A 25,734-nucleotide genomic window follows, 5' to 3' on the forward strand; every position below is an offset into this window, starting at 1 on the left:
TTTATGAATATTACCATATTACTTTTCTCAGTCTCCTACTAAAAGATTACAGTGAGCTGATAGCATGTATAGCTGTTCACGTGAATCCTTCTACTTTTTCAAATTAAAAACAAAATAAAATAAAATAAAAAGCATGAAGCTTTTAGGGACATATGACTAAAGCAAAATTATTTTCATTGATCTTCCTTTTTTATCAGATAATTATGGGAAAACACACTTTGTAAGAGATGACAATACAAAGATTTGGGAGTATATTTATCAGGGAAAATTCCAAAGAGTTATACATCAAGCTCTTTATTCAGAGCATACTCTGGAGAGCACTTCTAACATGTACTCTTGAGATTAGTAGCACAAAGTTCAAATTCTAGTAGATAATTTAAATCTCAGCTGTACCACTTATCAGCACAAAACTTTGTGCATGTTACCGAATCACACTTAGCCTCATGCTTCTCATCTGTGAATTGGGAAAAATAATGGAACCTACTTTATAAGGCTTCTAGTAAGGATTAAATGGCATAGTATATTCAAAATGTTTTACATGACACCTCTCTCATAGAAGCTATTGTAAACAAATGCTCAAGAAAGTAAATTCATTGACACTTATAACTTGTTGAATAAAGTAAAAGTTTTCCTCCAGCTAATAATGATATTTTTTTTTCCCTTTTTTGGTCCAACAGACACATGGGTGGCTCAGCACCACCAGATAGCAGCTGGAAAGGAGGTCTCAAAGTGCCTTATAATGTGGGTCCTGGCTTTACTGGAAACTTCTCTACACAGTTAAGAGAGTATTTTAATTTAACTCTTTAATACAGATCTTTTAAGAGACTAAAATTGTAGAGAATGATATAAAAAGTAAAATGTATATAGCACCAGTAGGAAACAAAACTAGAGGTTGAAGTGGGCCACACTTTTAGAGGGCTTGCGGCTCAACAGTAGAGTGCTCCACTAACACATTCGAGGCCTGGTTTGAGCCTCAGGACCACATAAAAATAAATAAAATAAAGGTAATGTGTCCAATTACAACTAGAAAAAAAAAATGGCTAGGGTAATTTAAACAATGATACAAGATTTAAAAATTGTGGTTTTAATTTGATAACCAGTATTTTTGAGAATGTACCCTTTCTCTTTGCTTTAGAAAAGTCAAGATGCACATCCATTCCAACAGTGAAGTGACAAGGATTTACATTGTGATTGGTACTCTCAGAGGAGCCATGGAACCAGGTAAATTATATAAAATGCAAAATGATATTGTTATACATGTTGTGAAGAAAAGAAATGTGGACCCAGCTTGGGTGGAGGACTGAAGTGAGTGATAAACTATGAGTGTTTCAGTCAAATAATTAAAGCAAGGTGGGCAGGGAGAGAATTTTGAGGTGTTTCTCTTAGTTTTCTTGATTTGATTGCCATATATTTTACATAAGGAAATGTTTTAATGATGACTACAAACATCTGCACAAAAGGAAAAACTGAGAAAACTATGATAACCTAAAGTTAATGAATTCTTTGGAGAATGTTATTTTCTACAACTAAAGTAATTGACAATATCTAGACACATTCATTCCATAGTTTTTCAAATGATCTGCTGATTAATATATTTTATATATAGCCTTCATTTAGTACGTTTCAGTTCCATAGGAACTAGTTGGTTATACATTTCTTACTAAAATAGATACAAGTGAATTTTATATGTTTCTTCTTATAAGGGATCAAGAATGTTAATATCCTTCTAGTGAGTACTGAACAATGTATAACTAGCTCTTAATTGCATCTTATTTTGTATGGGCAATGTGCTAAACATTGGGACTGAAAGAATAATAAAGACCTGGGATGAGGGGCCCCTACTTTGTAAGGAGAGCCATACATTCAATTGTAATCTGTGTTTTATCAGATGTAGAAACTTGCCCTGAGAACTGGGTAGACAGAACAATTCCCTTTTTTCTATGAGAGATAAAAGTTCAGAGAGGAAAAATTAGGACCTGTATCTTGAAAATTTGTAAGAGTAGAAAGTACAGAACTGTGTTTTTTCACTCTGAAAATGTTGGAAGGAAAGTGGTAAGGTAAGAGAGAGTAATAGAGAATTGAAAAGGTGGATAAAGATAAATGTATATAATTGTCCATATACTTTTGATTATAGTAATATATTGAGGTATGCATTTTCTCTATCACATTCATACTTTCTTCTTATAGAGGAAACATATTAAAATCAGATCAGACAAAACATTTGCACAAGATTTCAAGAAACTTGCTATTTTTCTTGAGTTGTGAGTGCTTCGTGTTTAGATGTTGTTGAATCATTTGCAATTTACTACATTTTTAACCTAAATCCACAATCTTGCAATGCTGGTTTCTAGACAGATATGTCATTCTTGGAGGTCACCGAGACTCATGGGTTTTTGGGTGCATTGACCCTCAGAGTGGAGCACCTGTTGTTCATGAAATTTTGAGGAGCTTTGGAAAACTGAAAAAGGAAGGTAATATAAACAAAAAATAAAAGATCAGTCTCTTTGAATTCTCAACTAAGTTTCTGTAGTGTTAATTTGAAAATACCATGTTAGCTGTTGCTATATATTGATCAAAATAGAAGACAACCATTATTAATAGATAATTTATTTATTAATTTTAATTTATTACAGACTATGGTATTATTGGTAGCATAAATTAAATGATAATCTAACATGAAGGAATTGCACTGTTCTTGGCTGCTCTTGGTAACCAAGAAGATGTAGCCAGGTTCTTCCATAAAAGGTCATAAGCCAAAGATTTCCTGTCAGAGAGCTGCAAACAGAAATTCCTGGGCTCCTTCAGTCTCACTCCTCAGGTCATGAAGACTAAGGATATAGAAGCTATGCCCAGAGAAATACTAATCTGGCTGTCTAATGGGATTCTGCTCCCTGTAGGGTGTCTGTTCTCTCCTATTCTCATCCATATGCTTAGAACCATTGATTCAGCCATTTTACAATCTTCATATGAAAACCAAAATAAAAAATGTAGTTTTAGTGATTTTCAAAGTAATTTTTATACTTTGAGAGCAGCAAGTCTATTCTCTTTTCTGACCCTGCAAACCAGGTGTCTGAGCACTATAAGATGCAAACATTATATTTAAGCAACAGTAAAAACAACAGTGAAAGTATGTTTAGTTTGCATGCTATTTATTTTCTTTGAGAAACAGTGTTCTCATATAAATGACTCATTTTGACTTTATAACAACCAGGGAGATGATTATGTAGTTATTTTAGTATTTCTTTTACAGATAAGTTAACCAAGTTTAGAGAATTAAATAATTTCCCCAGGGTCTTGTAGGTAATATGTGGCCCAGTGAGAAAATCAGAGTTTAGACTGAAATTTCTGGGTACTGGTTCACAAAACCATATTGTCTCCAATTAAAATGAAATACAAGGGTTCTCCATTCTCTTCTCCACAGAAATATCTTAGGTTTTAAGAAAATAAACCAATGGAGACCCAAATTTACATATTAAATAAATTAGTAGTGTTTAATCTTATTACAAAAGACTTTATGATTTTAGTCAGGCATCATGGTTCACATCTATAATCCCAGGAGTTCAGGAGGCTGAGACAAATGATCACAAATTCAAAGCCTTAGTAAGTCCCTAAACAATTTAGCGAGACTGTGTCTCTAAATAAAAATGTTAAAAAGGGCTGCGGATGTGACTTACTGATTAAGTGCCCCCTAGGTTCAATCCTTAGTTTGACTCTCCCACACATTAAAGTTTCATGGTTTGATATGACACTGGAAAATCCCTATGATAAATGCAAAACATGTCTGTGGCAATTATAGAGTATGCTGAAACAATGAAATTATAAGGAATAATAATAGGAAATTTGAATAATGCTGTTAAAATCTTGATAAAAACAGGATGATAAGTTCAACAGCTATAGGATAAGCATTCTTTTTTTGGGATGTATGTATGTGTGTGTAGACACATTTTAATATAGCTTATTTAGCAACTAAAATAAACATAAGCCAGGATAAATATTCCTAATAAATACACATGAAATATTTACTGACAATGACAGCTTAGAATTTTGGGATCACTAGGTGCTTTTTAAGCATTGCTCCATTTAACCCCCAATAGTCAAGTAGTGACTTCACATTTACTCTGTTATCCTGGTGTGATGAGGAGATAGACTTGGTCAGTTTGAATAACTCACCTCATGACACCTCTTGTAAGTGAGAGAATCAAGATTTGAACAAGATCTTTCTTTAACACTGAGGCTAGAGTCTTACTGCCCAGCCACATGACCTTCCCCACTGAATTACACATATTTCAACAGCAACAGCCATTGCTGTTGCTAATGGAGTCCCTGTTCACTAATTCTACCAGAGGCTGGTGTGAAATCACACTGAGCATCTGTTTATGTGATGTCAGAACCACAGGGAGGAGTTGGAAATGATTTTTCAGTTCCATGGGTTGTCAGAACGCTGGCAGCATCTAGCAATATCTTCTTTCCATTTAGGCAACTGCAGAACAGAAAGCCTTCCAATGCATAGCCAATTATCAAAAATTTATTAGAATATTTTATGGCTTTTTAAAGACTATTATTGTGTCTTTATTTCTCCCTTTTTAATCATGCTATTTCATTTTGACAAATCACCTTTAAAAACTTCCAAAAGGAAATTATTATTATTTTTTTTTGGGGGGGTGCTACTACAGATTAATTAAGGGCACTTGACCACTGAGCCACATTCCCAGCCCTATTTAGAATTTTATTTAGAGACAGGGTCTCACTGAATTTTTTAGTGCCTCATGGTTGCTGAGGTTTGCTTAGAACTTGTGATTCTCCTGTCTCAGCCTCCTGAGCTGTTAGGATTATAAGTATGAGCCACAAAGCCTAGCCCATTATGATTCTTAAATTCAAAATTCACCCTTCCTAATCAACAAATGATGCTTTCATTATTTTCTTTTCTTTCTTTATTTTTTGTATTTGTTTATTTTCCCCCATTTGGGCTTTATAATGTCTTGGGTACAGTATGTATTTTCTCCAGTGTTTATATACATATACATATATATTTTAGGATGGAAGCCTAGAAGAACAATTTTGTTTGCAAGTTGGGATGCAGAAGAATTTGGTCTTCTTGGTTCTACTGAGTGGGCAGAGGTTAGTGAATAATTTGCTACAATGTTAAATTTCATATTTTATAGTAACAAAGCAGTGGGCTGGGATGTAGATCAGTTCTAGAGCACTGGCTTAGTGTGCACAAGTTAGGGGATTTGATCTCCAGCACCACAGAACAAACCAAAACAAAGCAATTTGGACTTAATAGTTAAATCTGTAAAAATAACAGGTGAATACAGTGAGAAAATGCTCAAGCTTTTTTTTTTTTTTTAAATCTTAAGCAATAAATCCCTGCTCAAAACTCAAGAAAAAAGTATCTTCACTAAAGATCTAAGTTTTGTTTTTTTAGAGATACAGTGTTAATTGTTGAAATTAATTTATCTCTATTTTCTGAATTTATCTCTATTTTCTGGGAGCATAATAGTAAATAAATTGATATACTGTAAACTTTCATTTTCCTTGGGGGGGGAGCAGAAATAGTGTTTTCATAGAATGTGGGGTAAAGCTTTTTTTTTTATATATATATGTAATATTTGTTTTTTAGTTGAAGGTAGACACAGTATCTTTATTTCATTTTTATATGGTGCTGAGTATCTAACCCAGTGCCTCACCAATGCTAGGCAAGCTGTCTACCATGAGCTACAACCCAAGCCCAAGGTAAAGCTTTTTACAAGAAAGATTTATGATGGTATCAGAAAAAGCCTAAATGTTTTCAGGATCTGATTTGCCCCTTTCAAATTATTTTTATCATTCAGAGTTACATATTTATTTTCATTTTTATGTTATATTCACAATGCTTAGGAAATTACATATTTTAGTGACTTAAAATCTACATTAATATCTCAAAAACATTTTGCTATACTTCCTGATAGTGTTCTAAAAGTGTTCAATTATCAACATTTACCAGTAGGTGGAGCGATCCTACAAGATAACTTGACTTCATGTCTACAGGATTCAACTTTTAAATTTTTCAAGCTGATTTTGAAATAGCTTATTCAATGTGAATGGGGCAATATTTTGTACTTAAATAATGAGATATTTGTAGGAAGATTTCCACTCAAAAGTCTCCTAGGTCATTGCATGTTTGCTGAGAGAATTTTTAAACTTATCTATGGACAAACTACAGTATGATTAGAAATTCACTTCTTTTCCATGTACATAAATATGTGGACAGTTTCATCTTAAATGTTAGTTTTTTAAAGTTTTGTTTGTTGTTTCTAACTGGTAACCTTCATTGAATTCTTTCAAGCCAACTCTCTTTTGAGAGTCTTATATGCTAAATTTGTTAATATGGGCCTGTTTCATTCAGAAATTTATATTTAATGGGAGGGTGGTTATGTTGATATGTTTAAAGGTGGATTTTTCTTGTCTTTTTGTGATAGGAGAATTCCAGACTCCTTCAAGATCCTGGAGTGGCCTATATTAATGCTGATTCCTCTATAGAAGGTGAATGTAGTTGTCCTCATTAAAAAAAAAAATGATTGTATTAGAGATAGCAATTCAATTTATATCCTAACCAGGAAAGCAACCCTTGAACATATGTTTAAGAAATATGCTCCTGGTCTGTCTCACTGCTGCCTTTAACTCTGGAAAGTATGTGAGCCCTAAATGAGAGAATTTTTTTTTTCCCCATTTGCTTTATACTCTAGAGTGCTGATTCAGGGAAGCAGCATTCTATGATAATAACCTATACCAGATTATCTTAAATATAGCAGAAATTTATCTAATGTCTTTTGATGAGTAAATGAGGAGCATAGTTTTATAATTTAGAATATAAAGTTATTCTCATGATAATACACATATGCTTTTGAAAAAAAATGCTGATTTCCAAGATTTCATCTTTCACCAAATGTTTTTATTTTTAAGTTTTTCTTTAATTCAACAATTAAGTCCAGTATATAACTGAATACTTCTCTGAACTTTTCCAGGAATCCAGGGGAATCAGAGGTTAGGAAGGAATGGTCTTATATTTGGGAGTTCATGGATCACATATATGGTAAAATAAATCAGTCTTGGCTTATAATCAGGTACTAAAAGGGATATTTAATCATTCTGCTCTTGGCAGTTTGAAGAGGAGAATAGTAACTACTTGAGACCAGTAGTAAGAAAGGGGATAATCATTTGAGACAGGTCTTGAATAATGTGTATGCTTTTTTAAAATCAGAGAGTCCAACTAAGAGACATTTCTAGTTGAGTTTCATGACAATGAAGCAACCCATTGACACTGTACTCCACCCCACTGATCCCTTCTGCTCCTTGACCAAAAACAACAGCTGCTTCAACACACTCTCTCTGCTTAATTCTTTTCCTGACAGTCTCCCCTGAAATGTTGCTTTTTCGGGGAGGCCATATCATTGCAGCACTCATCATTGTCATTTGTTTTATAAACTGCCTCTCTCAATAAATAATACTCTTTAGCAGTATCTTGCCTGCTCACTCCTGGATTCTTAATTTCTCATTAAGTAAGTTTTTATGGCATGGTTGCTGAAAGTGAAGAAATAAATAGGTGAAGATTGGCTGGGGTTGTAGCTCAATGGTAGAGCACCGACCTAGCATGTGTGAGGTACTGTGTTCAATCCTCAGAACCACATTGAAAAAATAAAAAGATGAAGGTATTGTATCATCTAAGAAAAAAAAAAAGAAAAACGTGAAGAGTGAACTTTTAGAATATTTTCCTTAATGTGTTAGAAATTTAGGAGAACAAACTTATTGTAGATTTGCCATGTTAACAATTGGAATACAGTACCTTATTTATCTATCTATTTTTGGTTTCTATTTTTTTAAATGTTTAAAATTTGTCCCTTTTACATATACATGACAGTAGAGTATATTTTGACATATTGTACATACATGGACGATAACTTATTCTAATTATGGTGTCATTCTTGTGGTTGTACATGATGTGAAGTTACACTGGTTGTGTATTCGTATCTCAACATTGGAAAGTTATGTCCAATTCATTCCATTGTCTTTGCTATTTCTGTCCCCCTCCCTTCCCTTTATTTTTAATTGTCTAATCTACTGAACTTCTGAAATATAGCACTTTGATGTAGTTAGTTTGGCATTTATACTTCTTCTTTGTCCATGTGTCTGAGCTACATTGTCCTAAGTTCATTTACAGGGGTGCATTTCACCCATCATTTCCTCCTCCTCTTGGACTAATGTGATGGCCTGGCCTTTCACAACAGACTTCCTGTATTTATTCCTCTCCCTGCCACTTCCTTCTTATGTGACTTCAGGTTATTGCTTTCTGCATCTATTCCTCACTTCTAAATAGATTACTGAGAGCACCTGTATCCAAGGGTGAGTTACTAAGGCAAAAGGAGTTAATGATGGCAGAGCTCCCAGACCTTCCTTGCAGAATAAATGTTCAAAAAAGTTAATCTTGATTCTTATTGTTACTACTACTTAAAATATATGAACAGATGAAACATTTGTGCCCTACAGAATGAATACTCCAAACACAGTCTTCAAATAAACAATATTCTTTTTATTGTAGTTTTTAAGATTTGATTTTTCATGTATTTTTTAAAATTAGTGGGTTTAGCTGATTTACAACATCTGCCTGGAATTGTTTCTTTGTATTCTTGTAGTTTTCAGGATTAAGAAGAAAGGATCTAATATGTGATTGGATCATCACTAATCTCATTTTGTTTTATATTAAAATTTTTGTTAAATTCCCATTTCTCAAATAATACAATAAACCATATTCTTAAGTTTCTTATGTTAAGATACAAAATTTACAGATAAAGGAAATTCCAGTCATGAACCACTCTTAAACTTAATACCTTCTCTATAGTCTTCGATTGGAGGTGTTTCCCTCATGTTGATATCCAGAATATAATTTAGCTCAAGCAAAAGTGGAACAGGTGCTGTTTCAAGTGCTTTATAGGTAAACATTTATTTAATACAATGACCCTGTGGTTTTTTATCGTCATTGTACAGGAGACAAAACTGAGACTCAGACATAAAGTAACTTTCCCAAGGTCACAAAGCCAGTGAAGGTTGAGGTTATACCCACACTCTGCTCTTTCAGCTGTATTTTCTAACCACTACATGTCATTTCCTATCCCTACTTCATACAGGTTTTGGGTATCATATTATACCTAAGTGGTTCTACAAGTTACCTTTTTAATTCAGCAACATCTTATAGAAAGCTTTTCATGTGGCCATTGAACATTGGTTTACTTCACTTTAAAAACCAAAACAACAACAAGGATGACAACAACAACAAAAAATCTCACAAAAAGCCAAACAACAACAAAAGAACTTCTACAATATTTTCAGTCGAATATATCAATTCTCTAAATGAAGGTCAGATTGTTTCAGCTTGTTGCAGAAAATATCCTTCATCTGCAGCTTTTTTTCTGTATAAGGAGAATGAAGGGTAAACCCAGCAGCCCTCAACTCCTGCAGGAAGAATGGAGAGTCCACCTCTACTCTGTAGAATCAGCTCTAGAGCTGCTAGCTCACAATTTTATGTTCACAACAGATGTTTATTGGGTAATTGCTACAGTTCTGACTGTTGGAAACACTAAGGATATATTAGCTAATAAAAGACCACCCTGGTTCCCATGGAACTTATGGCCCATTGGAAGGGCAAATAACAAAAAGACAACTATTTATTATATTAGATAGGTGAGGAATTTAGGGAAAAAATAAACCAATGTCAGAGAGGAAGAATGTAGCCAGGATAGGGAGTGGAAGGAGCATGCTGTTTCAGATAAGATGGCCATAGGATATCTCTCACAAAATGTAGCATCTTACTAGAGGAGGAATAAGTAGTATGGACTGGGAAATGCCGTGTGCAAAGGCCCCAAGGGAATATTCTTGGCAGAATGGAAAATAAAAACTTGGAGAGATGATGTGGGTTGTTTCATATACCATGCTGGGGGACATGAGGAAGATGATGGGTTTTATAGAGTGAGATCAGGAGCCATTCAAGAGTTTGAAATAAATAAATTTAGTTTTTGAAAGGATCATTTCCATCTAGGAAGTTAGCAGTGGTCTTTGAGTAAACAACTGAGAGAAATTAAATGAAAACCAATGTATCATTTTTCTGTCTTTCAGGAAACTACACCTTAAGAGTTGATTGTACACCACTGATGTATAGCTTGGTATACAATCTAACAAAAGAGGTAAAAAGAAATCTATCTATCTATCTATCTATCTATCTATCTTAAGAAAATCTAACTTCTACAAATAATGTTTCCTTGAGGTGCCATTATGATGCTATTGTTGTTTTATATAACTCATCTTTTTTTTATTTAACAATCCACTCCACAGAATGTCACATCTAACATGCTGCCTACACACTACCTTGTCTCCCCCCACAACATATTGAGGCAGCCTGTATGTATCATTATGTTTACTATATTCTGTTTAAAAATGAGGAAACTGTTGAGAAATGATAGCCACCCTAGTCACCCAAGGTGTACAGTTGCTGAACTGGGACATTCTCCTATGGTTTATGTCCTTAATTTTACAACCAGTTTCTCCTTCTTAATATACTGTTCCCAATTAATTCAGGACTCAGGAAAACCAAATGTTGTAAATGATGGAGACATAGTATACATTAAAAACAACAAATCATTTTGTGGCGGAGGCTAGATGAGACTAAGTAACTTCCTTCTCAGCATTTGCCTTGGACTCCAATCCCCTGGCCTCAGTGAGCCTGAATGATACCTCAATGTTATCTTAATTGTCACAGCACAGAGGGCACTGAACTTGGTACAAAGGTGGATACCTAAATTTCTATAGGACAGGAATCTCTTTAACCTTCATACTCCATAACTCTGGTCCTAATCCAAGTTAGTAAGAATGAAGGGGGTTTGGCATGACAGATTTTTGTTTCTGCTAACTGTCTGAAGTGAATGGAAAGAAAACAATAAGGACAACAGAAAACCTGTTCACTGAATAGAATCAGAAATAAACAATGTAATTTCCAAGAAAAACAATTTTTCAGGAGGAATTATAAGTTATAATACATGTCATTAAGCTTCAGTTTCAAAAGCATGAAATTTAACCATATAACTTCTATTGAAATTGAAAAATCAATTTGAAAACATTTATTAGTCTAGCATTTATGAGCTCCATTGTTTGGCTGGAGTTTTATAAATTACCACACAACATACAATATTTAAGTTTCTGAGACCTGGTATTTCATAAATTCCCCCTATTCAAGTAATTCACAGTACATGCTAAGGAAACTTGGCAGTTATTTTTGTTTGCTAACTGAATTTGTGGACTCTGGTTATGATTGCAAAAATGTTGCTCTCTAGGTCAGGTTTGAAGTATGTGGTGCTTAAAAATTTTAATTTTCTTATTTGTTTTGGGAGAATAATTTGTAGTATTTCAAATTTTCCTGGTAAACTAACTACTTGGTGGTATATTTTTACACTGTTTAATATATACATGTGTGTTTATGTGTGTGTGTGTGTGTGTGTGTGTGTGTGTGTGTGTATGTATATATATATATATCCCCCTATGGTTAATGGCGTTATCCTATTCCTTATGTAAAGTTTATAAATTATTAAATTATAAGCTTTAGTGATATAATTGCTTTTCATGTTTTAGAAATTTAACTTGTGTCCCTATAAACTTTTGCATATGCATCTCTTATAGCACATAGGATACTGATTTCCACATTTTCATGGCCACCCCTACTGTAGAAAGTTTGGTATGTGCCTTATTGGTCTATGAATCCCTGGCATTTACAAAGCTCTTAAAAAATGTAGGTGCTCCAAAAGGTATCTGAATTGCACTTGTTGAAAATTAGTTCATTTGACTCTCATTAATAGAAAATAAAACACTTTATACCATTATTGTTCAATTATCTGTAAATAACTGGAGAATGTTAGTTTAGTTTGCTGCCTAATTTTGGTACAACTTGTAATATTCTGGGTCTAGAATTCCATAAAAATGTAGAATTGTAAAATAGGTCATGTTTTACTTCCTTATTTTTCTCATTTATGAAACCAGAAAATGAGTTTAATGTTTAACACAATTACACAAATAATTGGTTAAATAAAATATTTATATTATACTTTATATGCATATATACATATATTACTTAATGGCTTTGACAATCTTTCTGACAAGAAGAAGTCCTAAGAAGAATACATTCTGGGGACTGGGATTGTGGCTCAGAGGGAAAGCACTCGCCTTGCATGCATGAGGTGCTGTTTTTGATCCTCAGCCCCACATAAAAATAAAATACAGATTTTGTGTCCTCCTATAACTAAAAATATAAATATTAAAAAAGAATATATTCCCTTACCAGTTCACTTCTTTTTATTTTCCTTTCTAAGAAAAGGGAAAATATATGGTTTTGAGAGTCACCTAGCCCAATTTCGAAAAGTAGACAAAACAAAATTATACATTTTCTAAAGAAAATGATTTGATAATAATTTGATGTGGTCTTCTTTTCTATGCACCTTATGGATTTTTCTTAATGTAGTCATTCCCATACATAATAACATGAAAATTTCCTTTTAATGTCAGAAACTCATTATTGTAATTCATTTATTTATTCATTTGCTGCACCTCTGGGTGACACCCCAACTCCACAGTTTTTAGGGACTGCTAATATAAAGATTGCATTTCTTGTTTTGTGTAACTATAATTAACTTCCTGGTTAACAACAGACATGTAAGTTTTACTGCATCTATTTTTTAAAGTATTTTCCTTTCTTCCATTAATTTGTGTAGCTTCAAAGCCCTGATGAAGGTTTTAAAGGCAAATCTCTTTATGAGAGCTGGAATAAAAAGAGTCCTTCACCTGAGTTCAGTGGCATGCCCAGGTAAACAAAACAGTAACCCAGCTTTCTGCTCGATTTGATTTTTGGACTGGGATTGTTTAGAAAATATCAGAATATTTTCTTTCAATCATAAATTTAAAAATTAAATTTCAAAATGCTCTAGGATCAGATAAAACAAATGCTTAAGAGTCTCAAATCCAATATTACGATGTGTTTTGAAGTTAAATCTGTTGGCTATCAAAAAATGAGTGTTATTAGAAGGGGTACTTGCATATGGTACATAAATATAAAGTTAGAATAGAGATAATGGTAAAAAGTAATTCTCATCATATTTCTATCACCTCATCACTTGTCTTTTTTCTGAACACCACACAGTTAACAGATACTTTGGTTACTCTAATATTGAACACAAGCATTACTTCTGCATTGGTTGTATCCTCACAAGCAAGGGAAAAGAACTATCTCAGTTGTTTGAGAATGTTGATATCAACAACATGTATAATTTAAAGTAATAAAGGAATAATTTACATCTGAATTACCTGAAAAAACTGGTTACTTATTTCACTTTATCACATACCACAAATACAGATGTTAAATGAAATAATCTGAAGGAAAATATTTTCAAATTTCAGGAATGTTTTTTAAAAGGAACTTATAAATTAGTCATAAAACTGGATATTTTGTGATCAAATTAATGTTTCTCTCATTCTTTTCTGCATGTTTAAGAGTGTCATAATAGGGATGGAGTTTAGTTTAATTGATCTTTAATCTAAAATTGATGAAAAATTACTCTAAAATAATTCTGTTTTTTCCCCCTAAAAGGATTAGTAAATTGGGGTCTGGTAATGATTTCGAGGTGTTCTTCCAAAGACTCGGAATTGCTTCAGGCAGAGCACGATATACTAAAGATTGGGTAATTGTCTTTCACTAAATTCTTCAAGATTATTTATGAATCTATTTTAGCCAAACAAATAATTTTGACTTCAAAGAGTGGCTCAAGCATTAAAGGAGGTGAGGAATATGAAGGCAGAAAGGAGACATGGTAGGGCTTGGCAGTGCTGGTCCTATGTGGGGTGGGTCCTGTATCTGATGTCTGAGCCCTTGTTCACTGCCCCTGGCCCCGGTACTCCTGACTGCAAACTTCTTTATGTTATATTAAATATTTTTTTCTATTTTATTTGGTGGCATTGCATTCATAAAGTCATTTAAGTCATATAGAAATTGTCTCTTAAAATGTTTATATTAGTGCATTATAGTTATATGTAAGATTTGGGTTCATTTTGATATAGTCATAGAGGCATGGAATATAATTTGTTCCATTTCAGTCCCTAATGCTTCTTCTTGCCCTCCACTGCTCCTTTCCCTTTTCATTTCTTCTAGTCTAATGACCATCCTTCTATTTATTTATCATTTTGTTAAAATCGGTGCTTTGTAGAACATAAAGGTGGAATGCAGCTATATGCACATAACATAATATCTTTACTTTTAATATCATTCAAAATTAATCCATATAAATACCTATATAAACATTTCTATTTTTATCTCTTATAGATCCAATTATTATATTAATCTTTAAAAAACAAGTGACATAATGCACAATGAAGATATGAGTCATATGCCATTCCTTTTGTTGTTGCTACTACTATAAGTTTATATTTTTATTTTTATCAAAATAACATAGATGCATAGTTTATAAAACCTCATAACTAAAACTAGTAGCTTCTTATATCAGTTTGGTACTTGTCCCACTTGATTTCTATTTGTCAGGTGAAAATTCTTTCAACTTTTACTTTTTAATATGTATCTACCTCCATCTTTATAAATTACCAACAACAAATAAATGATCAATATCAAAAATTCAAGCACTTTGGAAAATGATCAAAAGCCATAAATCAGCAGTTTGAAAAGCTTCTCTTTTTCTTTCTTTTTTCTTTTTTTTCTTTTCTTTCTTTCTTTCTTTTTTTTTAATGTACTGAGAGCTGGAACCCATGGGATTTTACCACTGAACTGCATTCCCTGTCCCCTTTTTACAATTTTTAGTTTGAGGCAGGATCTTCCTAAGTTGCCCAGGCTAGCCTTGAACTTATGATCCTATTGCCTCAGCCTTCCAAGTTGCTGGGATTACAGGCATGCACCACTGTGCCTAGATGAAAAGTCCTTCCTTCTTGGCTTTTTCTTATACTGTTGACTTTCCTTATACCTGTCTGACCATCCCTCCCTCTCCATAGTGAGATTCTGCATTTACTTCTGAACCCCTCACTGTTTGGACAGTCTACTTTTCCACACACTGTTCAGCAGAGAATAATTTTTTAATAGAATTTCAGTATTTAAAAAATACCACATATTTCCCTATATAATATTGTCATGTTTATTTACTTCCTTCTAATAGTTTGGTCTTCTTAAATTATTTTTATTCAAATGCAACACTTTTCTTGACTTTTCCTCAGTCTTCTAAAACATTTTCACATCTCTGCTATGCTTAAAGACAAGTCTATAAGGTGACTCCAAAAGAATGTTTTTATAATATTGTTTATGTCACACATGCATATATTTTACTTACTACAAGCCTAGAGTGAGTTTAAATACTGTAATAGTAGACCCTTATTAAGTATCACATTGAGGTATTTAAGTACTTCCTTTTATTTATTATTGGTAAACATTAACAGTAAATTAAGTGCTATGTATTTTATTATAAGCTATCTTACAAGAGATATGTGTTTCTTTTGTAGAAAACACACAAATTCAGCAGCTATCCATTGTATCATAGTGTCTATGAAACATATGAGTTGGTGGAAAAATTTTATGATCCAACATTTAAATATCACCTCACCGTGGCCCAGGTTCGAGGAGGGATGGTGTTTGAATTGGCCAATTCCATAGTGCTTCCTTTTGACTGTCGAGATTATGCTGTAGTTTTAAAAAAGTATGCTGACAAAATCTACAATATTTCAATGAAACATCCACAGGAAATGAAAACATACAGTGTATCATTTGGTATGTTTCACGTCCTCTTTCCAATGTCATTATTTGTATGTTTCCAGTAATTTCTGAAATGCAATGACCTTCCTTAGGACATTTATTTTTTATTTTTGTTCTACATGATGAAGTATTCTGTTTACTTGTGCACATGTACTTTTCGTGTCATGACTGCTCATATACCTTGTAAGACACAAAAGAGGATGATCTTCTATATTCTCACTTTTTTTTACCTATGTAACAACATCATTAGAAATTACATTCTTAAAGCTCTTGATGATTCCAACTTCTATTTCAGATGCACTGTTTTCTGCAGTAAAGAATTTTACAGAAATTGCTTCTAAGTTCAGCAAGAGACTTCAAGATTTAGACAAAAACAAGTAAGTTCTACATTTATTTATGTATATAATGGATATAATTAACAGGAAATACAAGTTGACATCTTGATTACAAAAGCATTTTTGGGACATTTTGACTGTGTTTGTGTCCACTCTACAGCACCCTGTGCAGGGTTGCCTACCTCCTAAAGACCTATCTCTGACATTGCTTAGTGAACTGTGCTGCTCAGAGATGCCAGTGTCTTCTTGCTGCCAGCTGATGAGGTACAATTTACCACCTAAACACTGAAGGGTCCTCCATGTGTTACCCCATATCTTTTTTTTTTTTTAATCTCTTGTTCTTTCATTGTCTGTGCATCACACTTCAACCAAATTCTCTTATTTCCAAAAACATAACTTCTTTCTACCTCTTCTTGAAGTTATTACCTCCATGCAGAAATCCTCATCTGCACCTCCTGCTGGTAAAATTCAATTTATCCAGAATAGGAATTAATTTGAAACCATTATTTATGTTAAACATTATATATGTGAAATTTATGTATGTTAAACATTAGGATTAATCCTATGTAAAATCATAAATGTAAAACAATTTGAACAAAATTTTAAAGTTGATAATGTGACAATACTAAAATACTATCAACTATGCAAACTATGCAAATGTCAAGACTCAGCATAGAGTTCTTATACTTTAACTTAGCATTTCCACTTATTTTTTTCCTTAAGGATATTGTCTCAAGTTTTGATTAAAAAGATATTACCTAGAGAAAGATAAGAATTATAAAATTATAATATCAAATAAATAAAAACAACCTAATGCCCAGTAGGGAAAGAATTTACTGAAAGATCTCTACCAATTTGAACATTTTATAACCATTAAAAATAATCATTTCCCAACACCAGACACACAAAAAGCAAAGCAAAAATGATTCTTATAAATATTATGTATGTGAATATAATAACATGTGAGTTAAACCAAAAACATAAAAATTATGTAGGTTAACTTTTTGACCAAACAGAAAAACTTCAGAGGGAAGCAATTAGTATAATAATTGTGTTATATTGACACTAGTATATAGAGAAAAGATTTTTTATCCTTTATATTTTTCACCAAGTTTTTTATGTATAAAAAATAAGAGAAATGCCTTTTTAAGGGGATCCCAAACACCATGTATTCTACAAAACTGATTTTTCTATCTTTAAAACAAATGATGTTTCCTTCTCTGACAGACTACCTCATGGCTTGAATTATGTTTTCTGATGGAACTCAGCTTGACTATCCTTGAGTATTTCTATTTGTTCCTGTCCTCTTTATATGATAATTAAGATACAGTGTGTGTCTTTCTTTGATGTTTAGGGATCCTGGAACACCTGTATGTTGCATATAATAACAGTAAATGTCAAATAAGGAAATAAAGTGCAGGTGGAGTTTCTAGACTGAAACTTTGAAATCTAAAAAGACACTTCTGGCCCTGTTTTTCTTACATCAATGTTTTTGCTCATCAGAGAACATGAGGTGTTGACTCTAGTACCTTCAGGCTTACATAATAGTCAACCTTAAAATATATAATTCTCTTATCCTTTCTGGAGAGGCTGGCATGCTCCAGGAGTGAAAAGACTGTTTACTTAGCTGTCTTGAGTATTAGCAACCCAGGGTTACTCCAAGTTGAATTCAGTTACTATACAAAGAACCTATGAAGACTTTTAGTGGTAGCCACAAGATGAGAAATCCAGACAGAGAAAGGGAGAGATAGAAATAGAGATAGAGATGGAGATGGAGACAAGAGAGAGAAATATAGTTGGGTAAGAGGAAAGGAGAGAAAGAGAGAAGGAGAAATAAAAAGAAGTAAGTGTGTGTGTTTGTGTACTTACCTGTGTGGATCCACATGACCTCTTGCATTTACAGCAATGCTTTGTGAATTTGATTCAGAAACCTATAACTTCATATTGAAATTATCTTTCACTCTAATCCCCTTTGTTTATATGGGCTGCTAACAGATAAAGTCTATGCCTCCTTTATACTTTCAAAAATACTGAATTCATTATGATAAAAAATAAATGTTGAAAATAACTTAAATCTAAATTATGGGATCTTAGTTATTTCTATTTTTGTTTTGTTTATATAGTGCAGCCAATAGGACAACATTGGTGACCTCCTATTTCACTCAACAGCTTTCTATTTGCAAATTTGGGCAACTTGATAAGCTATTGATTCTTAGTTCTGTCATTTATAAAGTGGAGCTATTGCTGGGCACAGTGATACACACCTGTAATCCTAGCAACTCAGGAGGTTGAGGCAGAAGGATCATCAGTTCAAGACTAACCTCAGTAACTTAATGATGCCCTAAATAATTTAGTGAGACTCTGTCTAAACATTTCAAATAAAGTAGAATTAAGAGGCCTGGGGGATGTGGCTTAGTGGCTAAGTACCCTTAGGATCAATCCTCAATTGATCAATCCCCAATTTAATTAAGTAATTAAAGTCAATTAGAAAATTATATTAAAAAAAATGGAGGTAGTATCTTCCCAACATGAAGGATTGGCCTGAAGATTAAAAATAATGTATTATGTTAGCATTCAGAACTGTGATTACTAAGTGTCCTCATTGTTAAAAAACAACATAAATATTAAGAGCAAATTAAACCAATGAATAAAACAATTATTCCTTTTCTAGTTTATTAATTAAATTATGACACAGGGAATATATTGAATTCAAAACTCATTGTGAAACTATTTAGGACTGTTAGATTAATTTTGATTATGCTGAATCATTTTTATTACAATAACAACCATACCACCAGCGTTTGCAATGCAGATTCTGTGGTATTGTTGGATACATTGTAGGCTTTCTACTACCTTTGAAAGAACACAAAGACACCATCTCTTATGCTCATGAAGGTTTATCCTTAATAACAAGAAAATGTCATGAGTTGTCACTTAAAAAATTATTTATAATTTGCCTGGCACCTTACAAAACATTTATAAATTGTCTCATTTAAATATTGATATGACTTCCAAAGTAGATAATTAAGATTCCTAAGGTGAAAAAAGCCTTCCCCGAATTCATTTTCTTAGATTTACCACTTCTTAGTTCCACTTACATAAAAATTACTAGCAAATGTTTCCTTTGGCACAAGTCACTGCTTCCATAGTTTCATAAGTCTCAGCAAAATAGAATTTTACAAGATATCAAAAATATGTTTATTACCTGTTGTGGTTATTAATTTGCACATTATCAGAATTTTAAATATTTTTGCTTGCTGGATAGTACAGTTTCATTCACTTATACCTATACTAATTTCCTTTTTAGCCTAATATTATTGAGGATTATGAATGATCAGCTGATGTTTCTGGAACGGGCATTCATTGATCCTTTAGGGTTACCAGACAGGCCTTTCTATAGGTAAGAAAGAAAATATGACTCTTCACTTTAATATCACATTTTAAAAATGTTGTGCACTGTGGAAAAAAATATAAAAATTGATTTCTTGCAAGCTAATTGAATATTTCAAAATATATATAGTGTCAAATATACTATATTGGGGTTGCAAATAATGTAATATGATTCTTATATATCTTTCTTTTTAGCATTTTTTTGTGTCTGATTATAAAAAAATGTTTACTTTAGGAAATGTAAAAGATTCAGAAAGACACAAACAGAAAACAAAAATCTCTCCAATCAAGTTTATATTTTCTTACACGATTTTAGCCCTTATTCTATTTTAAATATAATTGTTTTATATATTTGCATGATAATAATAAATTTAATAAACATGCATTAATATGTAATAAATATATATTTATTTACTCCCTAAATTTGTTATTAAAGGTTTTCCACCTAATTTTTGTCAAATGTGCTTATTCTGATAAGTACCCACTGCCCCCAGGTTGCCCATACTTTGAGTACTGCAAAATGGGTTATGTTATGGAACAGCCAGAAGTGGCACCACCTTTCCCTGTAGGGACTGTCAAAGGGTCAGGAGTTGGGAGAAAAGGCATCATCCAAACAGGGTGACTATTTTGCCAATGGTAGCATGGTTGTGTCTCTTTAACACTTTACCTTGTTACTTTGCAACTTATCCTCTTTCAGGGCTAGCACATGACCTGGCTTAGCCCCTTCAATGAAAGTCTTCTTTCTAGGTCTTGTAAACATCACAAATGGTTTTTAATGATTCTTCATGCCTTCAACTAAGCATTAAGTCACATTTAGAATATGACTTTTTAAAAAATAGAAAAAAGTTGGTTGGCTGGTTTTAAATGGGAATTTAATGATCACAGCAGTGTTATAAGGCCAGGGGGAGTGTGGTGTAGTAAAACTCAGTACTTATTTTTTATTCTCATTGATACAAATAATTTAATTACAGTCAGTTTCATCCTCTGTGAAACTAACAGCAACTTTGTAGAATTCACTTTTAAGAATTAGAAAAATTGGCCAGGTGTGGTGGCTCACATCTATAATCCCAGCAATTTGGAAGGCTGAGGCAGGAGAATCACAAGTTCAAGGCCAAACTGAGCACCTTAGTGAGGCTCTAAGCAACTAAGTGAGGCTCTGTCTTAAAATAAAAACTAATTGGGAGTTCATAACCCACTTGAATCAAACTGTGAAATATGATGTATTAAGAACTATGTAATGTTTTGAACGACCAACAATAAAAAAAAAAACTAATAGTAATAAAGTAAAATGAAAAAGGGCTAGTGGGTTAGTGTAAAAGCCCTTTGGATTCAATCCTCAGTATAAAAAAATAAAAAAAGAAAGAAAAGAAAGAAAGACTTACAAAAAATTGTAGTAAATTCTTGAAGAATACTAAGCACAATCTATACCAGGTAATCAGCAGTTGTTTATCCTTGTTGCTACTGGTGTTAGTCTGAACAACTTTGAGCTATCTATTTAAAGTAAAAGTAGTTAATACATACTACATAGACTAGTCTTTGGAGACTAGTGAACTTACAAGTTTGCTTGCCAAAGGGCTTACTCAAAGTATAAATTTAGGAATATGAGATCCAAGATGGTATGGTGCTCCTCTTTCTTTCTTGTATGTCATTTGTGCAACTAACAATGAAGTATTTTCTCTGGACAGGCATGTCATCTATGCTCCAAGCAGCCACAACAAGTATGCAGGGGAATCATTCCCAGGAATTTATGATGCTTTGTTTGATATTGAAAGCAAAGTGGACCCTTCCAAGGCCTGGGAAGAAGTGAAGAGACAGATTTCTATTGCAGCCTTCACCGTGCAGGCTGCAGCAGGGACTTTGAGAGAAGTAGCCTAAGAGAGTTCTCTAGAAACCTCAGGTTGAATTGGTATGGTATATCAATTGACAAATTAAGAAATAAATGTGGGAGTTTATTTATTTATTTTTTGTGTGTTGTGTGTTTACCTTGTTCTTTGTTATTCTTTCTGGGGACAAATAAAGAAAAAAATAAATATTTTTATTGTATAATTATGTAATTCTGAAATTGAAAAGTTGGACTCAGTATTAAAAGTAAAGAGGTAAAACTTAATATAATAACACTCTTATCCAACAGTATCAGGAAATCAAGTCAGGTGCAGCCGTTTCAGATCTAATCACATTACTGCACACATGGAATTCCATCAGCCTGTTATGGAGCACATGGGAACAATGCATGAAGCTGCTCTGCCCTAAAGCTCGACCCTGCTTCTTGGGAGATTCTGATCTAATCATGTTTCTAGTTAATGTAGTCACTCTGGACCACAAAGCATAATTACTTTTGTATTAATATTTTATTATATATATGAATATTGTATTACATATTATGTATAATATAATATATATTATATATTAATATTGTATATATAATATATATAATCAAATGAACATTTCTAAATCCAACAAGAAATATTAAGTACCATTTTCAATAGTTTTATAACCCAAGTTTTGCTGACCTGTTGTGCCTTTTGTGCCAGACATAATCACTTTTTAAAATTTTCTGTTTATCTTTTCTCAGTCTCTCTTCGTTTCCAACTCCCTCTCTCCCTCCCTTTCTCTCTCTCTCTCTCTTTCTCTCTCTCTCTCTCTCTCTTTTTCTTTAGTACTACTGGAGATTGAAACTACAATTCAAGGGCACTCTACCTCACTGAGTTACATTCCTGGTTCTTTTTTATTCTTCATTTTTTGGACTAGGTCTCTCTAAGTTGCCAAGATTTGTGTTTCTAAGAAACATCTGAAGTGAGTAGCAGCTCCAAAGCTCTGAATGCAGGATAAACTGAGCATATGTTTGTTCCTCATTCATCCACTGGTCCACTAAAGTTGAGAGAATGTCTTCCTCTTATCACTATGGACTTCATATTTCCTATGGAACAGACTTAAGTATGCCCAGATGGGAGATGAAGCAAAGAAAGTCTGCATGACAGCTCATTAAGACTGATGGCAATGTCTGGACTGATGTGACTTACCATGATAATTTTATGACATCATCAATAGTGACAAGACTAGAGATGATGTCCATCTGATCTATAACACCAGGGATCACTTTGCTATTTATTGTAGTAACCTGAGGAACTCCAATATAAGTTGTGGAAAGTGAGAAAGATCTTTGTAGGTAAAAAAAAAAGAATCCCTTGTCTGGTTATCCACAATGCTCACACCATTTGCACCCTGATCTCCTCATGGAAGAATATAGTGATCTGTATGGGTCCTGGAGGTGCTTACCTGGGAAATCCTGCTGTGATCATAGCAGAGAGACATCCTGGCTCTTTTGATATGGTTCATGTGAGTGATACCACCTGGCTTGTCAACGTATTTGTTAATGACAAAAGCAACAAACTATGCACTTTGCTACCCCAAGAAAAGGAATCCATCTGTTCACTCATGAAGAAAGAGACTGGTGGCCAAGTAAACTAGTAGTGAAATGGTTTCTAGTGGCATGTTGGAGAATTCTCAATAATTAAAGATAATACAGTATGATAAATTGCAAAGATAAAAAATATAAGTATGTTTGTCAGAACAAGTCAAAAAAATTCTGACCTCAAACCCAAAACAAAATTTTGACTTTGTGTGTTTGTGTGTGTGTGTGAGAGAGAGAGAGAGAAATAAACTGTGTAAAATTAGCTAAAGGGCTAAAAACAACCATGGTTTTTAATGTAAGGTGGCTCCATCACTAAAGTCAAAAATTATAGAAGGAAAACAGAAGGTTTCCCTATACAGCCATCCTGATGAACACATGCAACGTGCTAGTGTAGCTTCATTCAAAGTATTTTATGCTAATGTTCAGTCCTCTCCTCCATAAGTATAAATATAAAAATATAGATGGTTCTATATTAAATATTAGAGCAGAACTTTGAAATAAATTGTCCAAGAAGCTTCTTGCACCTGAACCTTCCTATTGAATAGACTGGGCATCTGCCAATATTATCTTTTCTCTACCAAGGCTAACTCTGCCAATCCCTAGAACAGTGCCCCACCCAGAGCCAGAGCATCCTATCTTCTTTGTTAGATCAGGTCATATTCTTTGCCCTTGAGCCCTTTGATTCTCATTTTCCCCTCTGGAGAGGGTGTGAGTGAGCAGCCCACCCACAATGACAACAGTGCTTCATCTCAGCACAGGTTCTCAGTATGGGAAGATTCAGATTCATAATGTAAAAGGATGACTGCATTTCATAAATACCTCACTGCACTGTCTCCAGGGGTCTCAGTTGCCAGCATTAACTAGGAACTGTTGCTCTAATTCTTTGTTTATAAATTAATTACATGATCTGTAACAAATTTTGTGTTAGCAAATTAATGGCTTTTTAAATCTTTTTGGAGACCATTGTTATTTTAATAATAGCTAAACATTAATTGGGCACTTATTATATGGCTGGTAATCCATTAATCCTGGCTCATTTACTACTCATAACACATTTCTGATATACTAATTAACAGATAAAAAACCACACATGGTGAGAATAATTAATTTGCTTACCACCAGACAATAATGGAGCTATTCTACAGGCCTATTCATAAAAGTAAAAGGTACCACATTAAGTTACCATTGAGCTTTACATTCCTGATGCCTATGGTTAGTATATTATTTGTAACTGAGTAGTTGTGAATGCCATACTTGAAATATAATCACTCATTATTCCCATCACACTATGATTTTTATTGCTTCATAAATCTTTTTTTAAGAGAGAGAGAGAGAGAGAGAGAGAGAGAGAGAGAGAGAGAGAGAGAGAAAGAGAGAGGAGAGAGAATTTTTAAAAAATATTTATTTTTCAGTTTTTGGTGGACACAACATCTTTATTTTTTATTTTATGTGGTGCTGAGGATCAAACCCAGTGCTCTACACTTGCCAGGCGAGCGTGTTACCACTTGAGCCACGTCCCCAGCCCATAATTCTTATTATTATGATCTTATATAATTTCTTATTGAGTTTTCATATTTATTCTATATGTAAAATGTACATAATCCATTCATTTTGTTAAGGACTAATTGCCCTCTTAGGAAATGTCCTGAATCACATTGGATTTGCAGAAACTGACCTTTTGGTAGATGACTAATAAATTCAAAGTGCTGAGTATTTACCATTTTGTCCATTCACACTGAAAGTCAGTACAAGGCTATTATAAAAGAAAGTGCTAAACATATTCTACAATACATACAGGCTTTTAACTCACCATTTGTAAAATGTAAGTAGAAAAATCCATCTAAATGGTTCTGTAGGTTAAAGGATGTTCTGTTTCAGACCTTTGAAGTTCTGCAAGCATAACCTTGCCAAGATTGTCGAGGCGCTGTCTCCTTCCATTCAACGCCGGCCTTCCAGAATCCTCCTTAGCTTATTGACTTAACCAGGGCATCCTCTGTAAGGCTAAAGCTACTGGCCTCAAGGATTCTTAATTCCTATTCACCCAAAGGTAAAAAGTTCCTCTAATATATCTTACCTTAATTACGTATTTGAATGCCACTAGTTTTTGTTAGTGAGAGTCCATTTCTATTATGTACCACACCATCTAACAGGCCAATATTTTCACAAATTGAAGTCTATTACCAACATTCACCATGATATTTATGATATTGAGTATTTTTATTTTGTTTCTGTTTAACCAAGAAATTTAAAATTGTACTAAGGGATTGGGGATATAGCTCAGTTGGTAGAGTGCTTGCCTGGCATGTAAAAGGTCCTTGGTTCAATTTCATTCCCCACAAAAAATAAAATAAAATAAAATTGTGCTAAGTACACAATTGTGTAAATTAGAGAAACACGTGGAATCAATTTGGAACACAGGTAATGAAATATACTTTATGGATCTTTAAAACCCTTAGTTTGTAGATGCAGCTTGAAAGAAACACTATTTCAAAGGTTGTTTGACAGATCATACTCATGTATAAATTAAAAGCTCTGACAAGAAAGTGGGAGAAACAATGCTTTCCTCTCATAAATGCGGATGGATCACCCTTAATGACTTTTAGGACAATATACTGTATTTTTTTTTCACTTTTTAAAGGGAAATTTGTTACCTGCTTCTTTTTTTATACCTTGTTTAAGTGAGAATTGAAAAAATATGAAGGGGCACTGCATCAGTAAAATTTAACCAAGAAAAATGAAAGCATGCAGTGCATTTAAAGCAGAGGCAGTTTAATGGTAAGTAT

General features: G+C 33.3%; 1 protein-coding gene across 1 annotated transcript; it reads left to right on the top strand.

Moving 5' to 3' along the window:
* Positions 1 to 681: 681 nt before the first annotated feature.
* LOC144254474 (putative N-acetylated-alpha-linked acidic dipeptidase) lies at positions 682 to 21,414 on the top strand. Its single transcript, XM_077797679.1, has 12 exons — positions 682 to 776; positions 1,136 to 1,221; positions 2,352 to 2,471; positions 5,036 to 5,118; positions 6,459 to 6,522; positions 10,147 to 10,214; positions 12,786 to 12,877; positions 13,658 to 13,748; positions 15,565 to 15,829; positions 16,110 to 16,191; positions 19,457 to 19,549; positions 21,225 to 21,414. The coding sequence occupies exons 1-12, from the start codon at positions 682 to 684 to the stop codon at positions 21,412 to 21,414; spliced, it is 1,329 nt and encodes a 442-aa protein (XP_077653805.1).
* Positions 21,415 to 25,734: the final 4,320 nt, after the last annotated feature.

This window comes from Urocitellus parryii, chromosome 4 (genome assembly GCF_045843805.1).
Source record: "Urocitellus parryii isolate mUroPar1 chromosome 4, mUroPar1.hap1, whole genome shotgun sequence".
Classification (NCBI taxonomy): domain Eukaryota; kingdom Metazoa; phylum Chordata; class Mammalia; order Rodentia; family Sciuridae; genus Urocitellus; species Urocitellus parryii.

Bases quoted from the DNA above. Each gene is read 5' to 3' on its own strand.
- LOC144254474 (XM_077797679.1), top strand. From the start codon at position 682: ATGGGTGGCTCAGCACCACCAGATAGCAGCTGGAAAGGAGGTCTCAAA. The intron at 13,749-15,564 runs GTAATTGTCTTT...TTTCTTTTGTAG, and splicing joins CACGATATACTAAAGATTGG to AAAACACACAAATTCAGCAG. The intron at 16,192-19,456 runs GTAAGTTCTACA...TTTCCTTTTTAG, and splicing joins CAAGATTTAGACAAAAACAA to CCTAATATTATTGAGGATTA.